At 27.9% G+C, this 4,865-nt stretch overlaps 1 protein-coding gene across 1 annotated transcript; it reads left to right on the forward strand.

Annotated features, from left to right (window-relative positions):
* Positions 1-1,130: 1,130 nt before the first annotated feature.
* Positions 1,131-4,449, forward strand: LOC145829470 (uncharacterized). Its single transcript, XM_082937273.1, has 4 exons — positions 1,131-2,292; positions 2,474-3,191; positions 3,436-3,499; positions 4,243-4,449. Exons 1-4 carry the CDS (start codon positions 1,148-1,150, stop codon positions 4,299-4,301), a joined length of 1,986 nt encoding a protein of 661 aa, XP_082793399.1. The 5' UTR covers positions 1,131-1,147; the 3' UTR covers positions 4,302-4,449.
* The last annotated feature ends 416 nt before the right edge of the window (positions 4,450-4,865 follow it).

Raw genomic sequence — 4,865 nt, forward strand, 5'->3', positions numbered from 1 at the left:
TCAAAAGTGAACATTTATAGTTAAAGTAAAGCAAAGTTTAGCGGCGTGTATTGACAGTTTAAAATACTCTAGCTTAAAGTACCCAACTAAGTCTTTATATTTTTGTGTTGTTTTAAACTTAAATGAGAGTCAGTTTTTATATTTTAATTTGACTTAGTTAATATTAAGTGGAGATACAAGAATTATTTAAAGAATTTAAATCAAAACGCTTTTTATCAAATAACTGAGTTTTTTATTGAAAATATAACATTGAACTACGAAAAAAGTTATTTTTAATTGCAAATTGTAACTAAAGTAAAGCTTTAAAGTTTTTTAGTCAATTAGGTCGAAATTAAGGCTTAAAATCGACATTTTTTTTTAGTTTTGTTTGCAAATTGAACAGTTTTGTTTTGATAGTAAACCTCTCTATTGTTGTTTTAGTAGGCAGCAAAGTTTGTTTAAAAAATCGACTCGAAGCTTCAGAGCAAAAAAAAGTTAAACATTTGCCCGAGATTTTACTTTAAGTTGTTTATGAGAAAGAAAGTTAGTTGATTTATGATAACTAATTTGGTTAATACAATGCGCATTAGAAAGATATTAATTAGCTGTATCTAAAAAAGTTGTTCAATTCTGATTTTCTTCAACTTTTTGATAGAAGTATTTTGTGCTACTTAAAAGTTTTATGATTAGTTTCAAAATGTTTTTTTTTTTAAATTTTGTATAACTTTTTAACACAGCTTGATATTTACAGTTACAATCCATTTTAGATTTTAATGAGCTTAATAAAATTTATTTCGTCTAGAAAAAAATAAAACATTAAATATAGGGTTTTAAGTTAATTGTTGTTAAAACTGAGTTTAAATTTTAAAGGTTTTTAAATTTTCGTATGTGAACAACAAAAATTCTATCAATACGATAGAAAGTTATTTTAGTTTAGAGCTCGTTTTTTTTTTTGTAACAAAGAGGTAAAGTAAAGGTATAAAGTATTGAAAACTTAGTGATTGTTAAAACTAAGTTTTCAAACTAGTGGTTCACAATGTGTTGTTTGTTCAACGGTGTTTCTACTATAACCAGTTATTTTTTTGATTCATTATAATAAAAATTTTTATTGCTTAAAATAAAAATGCTTTTTACAGGTAAAAATAATTATTTTAACCTAATAATCATTATGTTGTGTGTAGAAGAAGAAAACTCTTCTCCTCCTTCAAAAACTCAACGTGACCCAGCTAGTAACAAAATGATGGTCAAGTGGGCGAAATGTCCAATTTGTGCAAAAACATGGGTATGTGATAACCAAAAAAGTGAGCTTGTTAGCGAGGTAATAACTTACCTCCATAAGAAGGGTTCAACAAAAATTACACACTGTAACGATTGTCTAAACTCTATAGAAGTTTTCAAGCAACTCAGTAAGATAAAAACAAAAAATCAATCTGTAACTCTTAGCAAGTCTAACCACAGCCCGATGATTATAGACAACCAACAACAGAACAAAAAATTAAACAATATCATTGCTAATATTTTAGACTCTTGCCAAATGCAGCAACTGGTTTCTAATCAAGCTGAAAAAAACTACAACTTTATTAAATCTATATTGAACAACCAGTATAAAAAATTAAGCCAGCAAAAATTGACTGAGGACACCAAAAATAATATCAGAACTTTACCGCAGTCAACAGAAATTTCAAACGGCTACAGCCCGGAATTTAAGCTCACAAGAACTGGATCTCATGATGGATCTCAAAACTCAATAAACAGCATTAATGACAATAATGAACAGTTTGTTGAAACGAGCAAAAGTAATGGAATTTTAGACAATTTTCAAAAACTAGTTGACTTAAATAACACTCGAGTTACTTTAGATCATTTAACTAAATATAACTTACTTTTAAACAAAAAGAAGTCTGTTTTGCCCTTTAGTTTCCCAATTTCACTCTCAAATACAAACGAGTTAGCAACGTTAATGAATGCATACAACTATAAAAACAAAACAGAGCAGGACTTGCATAAAACATTTAACCCGAGCTCACTTTTACAACAAACAGAAAACGATCATTTTTTTAAAAAGCAGAAGTTTTCTAGTCCTTCAATGCAGTCACTTGCGGATATCGGAAGAACCCCAGGCACAATTTGGAAGCATGCCCCAGTAATTTCAACCAACAAAACAAGCAGTAACTCAATTTTGCTAAGTTGTTCCGTTTGTAAACAGACGTTCAAAACAGAGAGTATGCTGAAATTGCACCAACGTTCTCACATGAACAACGACGATAATAGTTATTTAGAATATTCGTACAATAAGTGCGGGACCTCATCCGCGTAAGTTTTAAGTTATTTGCCTTACTCTAGATTATTATTATTACGTTTCTTTATATAGTTTAAAATCAAAAAAAAATTATTAAAGCTTTGCTGCCAATAATGTTCAACAGTTTTTAATTTTTATTTTAAAGTTTGCTGTTTTTAGCCTAAAAGTCAATAACTTTTTCTGTTTCACCTGCAGAACCAGCAAAATTTCATGTCAGAACAAAGGAGAAGAGAACAATGGAAAGTGCAAGCCCGCCATATGCCCAATTTGTGGAAGAAAGTCCCCTTCCTTAGGATACCTCAAAATTCACATGCGATCTCATAAGAAAACCCTGGACCACATCTGTCACATATGTGGTCGTGGATTTAAAGAACACTGGTACTTGACAACACATCTAAGGACCCATGATAAGTCTCTGATAAGTTCAAGTCATCAGGGTCATTTTGAGGGAAACAATACTTGTTCAAGAAGAAAAGATGAAGTGAAGAGTGTGCAGCACAACGAGGTGCAACAGCAGTTGAGGTTGATGATAGAAAGAAACCAAAGGCAACAGTCAACAGTAGAAGAAACAGCAAAGGGAGCAGTAAAGGTTGATAAGGACATAAGTTCAAAAATTCACAGAGACTTTCAGAATATCATTGCTTCCGCAGCAAAGCAAACTTTTGTAATTGAAAATGTTTTTAAAAAGAATGAACTTGCGATAAAGAATGACCAGCATAAAAATAAAACTTGTTATCAAGGAAATGTATCTAAAGACAGTTTTGAAAAAGATGCGAGTTTAAGTCATGTTCAACTGGCAAGTTGTGATCGTGGCGTTTTGAATAAAGCTGCTGCTTTTTCTTCTTACAAAGAATCGATGCAACGTCGGAAGTCAAAGCCACTAAAAGTTTATTACGATCAAACAAAAACACACGTAAGTGTTATAATAATTTTTTTAAACAAATTCAAGTAGAAGAACAACTATACTTAAATATTTATAAGCAACTACGCTATTACTATTTATCATTTAAGTTTTATAAGACTTTTTTATGTAGCTTAATAGTTAGTTGACTTGACTTTACATATTTACTTAATTTAACTGAAAATCATTCGACAAACTTTACAACTAAACAGTTATCAAGTTTATTTAATGTTTATATACTAAAAACTTTGAACAGGATAAACTTAAAAACTGTTTTAAGCAAATTAGTCGTGAAAAAGAAATTGCTTTACCACCAAAAAGTAAGTTTGAGAACTCAGAATAAAATATCTTTTCAAATATTTTATAATGCCTTCAAAGAAACTAACAAAAAAATATAAAAACTCTGTATGTTTTTGATAAAAAGTATGTTGTAACCTTTTCGACAAAAAGTAAAACTTTAAGAGTCTTACTAAAAGTATAAACACAAAACTTTTTACTTGATTAGCTTTAATTAAAGCGTATTAAAAAGTAATACATGACATTAATTGATGATAACTTTTCAAAAACATTTATAATTAAACAAGTAAAAAATTCCAATTTATTCTTTTTATCAAAACTAAACATTTTACTTCCTTAACTAGAAAAATTAATAATATGAGTAATTACAATCAAAAACCCTTACATTTTCCGGTTTTAAAGTTTATTTTTCAATTTTAATATTTGAATAGAAGCGTTAAATAACAATTTTGCTATTCACTGTGAGAATGTTTACTTTATTTTTGTTTCCTTAAAACCAAAGTCATTGTTTATTCAAGACAAGGGGTTGACTTAGACCACTGTTTTTCTTAACATTTCTAAATCAAGTATTTATTTTAGTTTTGCGTTTTAATTCTTATAAATATTATATTCTCAAACAAAGTTAAGTATGTATGTTTATCAATTTTTAGTTTTATCATATTTTATTTAAAAACCTTTTTTAAATCTTACATGGTCGAATTTAAATAATTTTACTTAAGGTTTTATGTTTTTAATGGTAATTTAACTCAACTAACTTTAATTTTAGGTGGAATTCAAGCTGTTGGACAGCCATTAGATCTGAGAGTTGTGAAGAAAGACAGTTAATAAATGTTCTTAAAGTGTTCCAATGTAATTTTTTATAACGAAAAATATTTAAAAAGTGTTAAATTAGCTTAATATCATAGTTTAGAATATCTTTTGTCACCTAAATACTTTAAACTAATTAATATCTACATTTAAGAATCTTTGTTTTCTGCAGTTTTGGTTTATTACTACTTTATAATTTAATTTAAAGATGTTGCTGCTAAAAATAAAAACAAAATAATAAAAAATAGGAAGACTTAACTAGTGTAATTTTTGGTTACATAAAATTTTCAGTTAGTCTTATAAAAAAATTCAAATAAAAACTGTTTTTTTACCTTTAATTTGTGTACTTGGTATTGCAGCTTTTTAAGTTTTTTAGCTCCTGTACCTTTATAAAAATTAATAAAATTCCGAAGCTTTTTCTAAAAATAATTTAATTATTTTCTAAATCGTGCTTAATGTTGTACAAATAGTGTTCTGTACATTGCATTTTTGTGTTAGGTAAATTTTGCATCCGTATAGTTTAAGTAGCGTTTGTAAAAATAAATATTGACTATTTTCTTAGTTTTACTTTGTAATCGATAA

This window comes from Thalia democratica, chromosome 2 (assembly GCF_965202585.1).
Source record: "Thalia democratica chromosome 2, ktThaDemo2.hap1.1, whole genome shotgun sequence".
In the NCBI taxonomy this organism is placed as follows: Eukaryota; Metazoa; Chordata; class Thaliacea; order Salpida; family Salpidae; genus Thalia; species Thalia democratica.

Excerpts from the sequence above, each read along its gene's own strand:
- LOC145829470 (XM_082937273.1), top strand. The coding sequence starts at position 1,148 with ATGTTGTGTGTAGAAGAAGAAAACTCTTCTCCTCCTTCAAAAACTCAA. Across the intron at positions 2,293-2,473 it reads AAGTGCGGGACCTCATCCGC|AACCAGCAAAATTTCATGTC; the intron begins GTAAGTTTTAAG and ends TTTCACCTGCAG. Across the intron at positions 3,500-4,242 it reads AATTGCTTTACCACCAAAAA|GTGGAATTCAAGCTGTTGGA; the intron begins GTAAGTTTGAGA and ends CTTTAATTTTAG.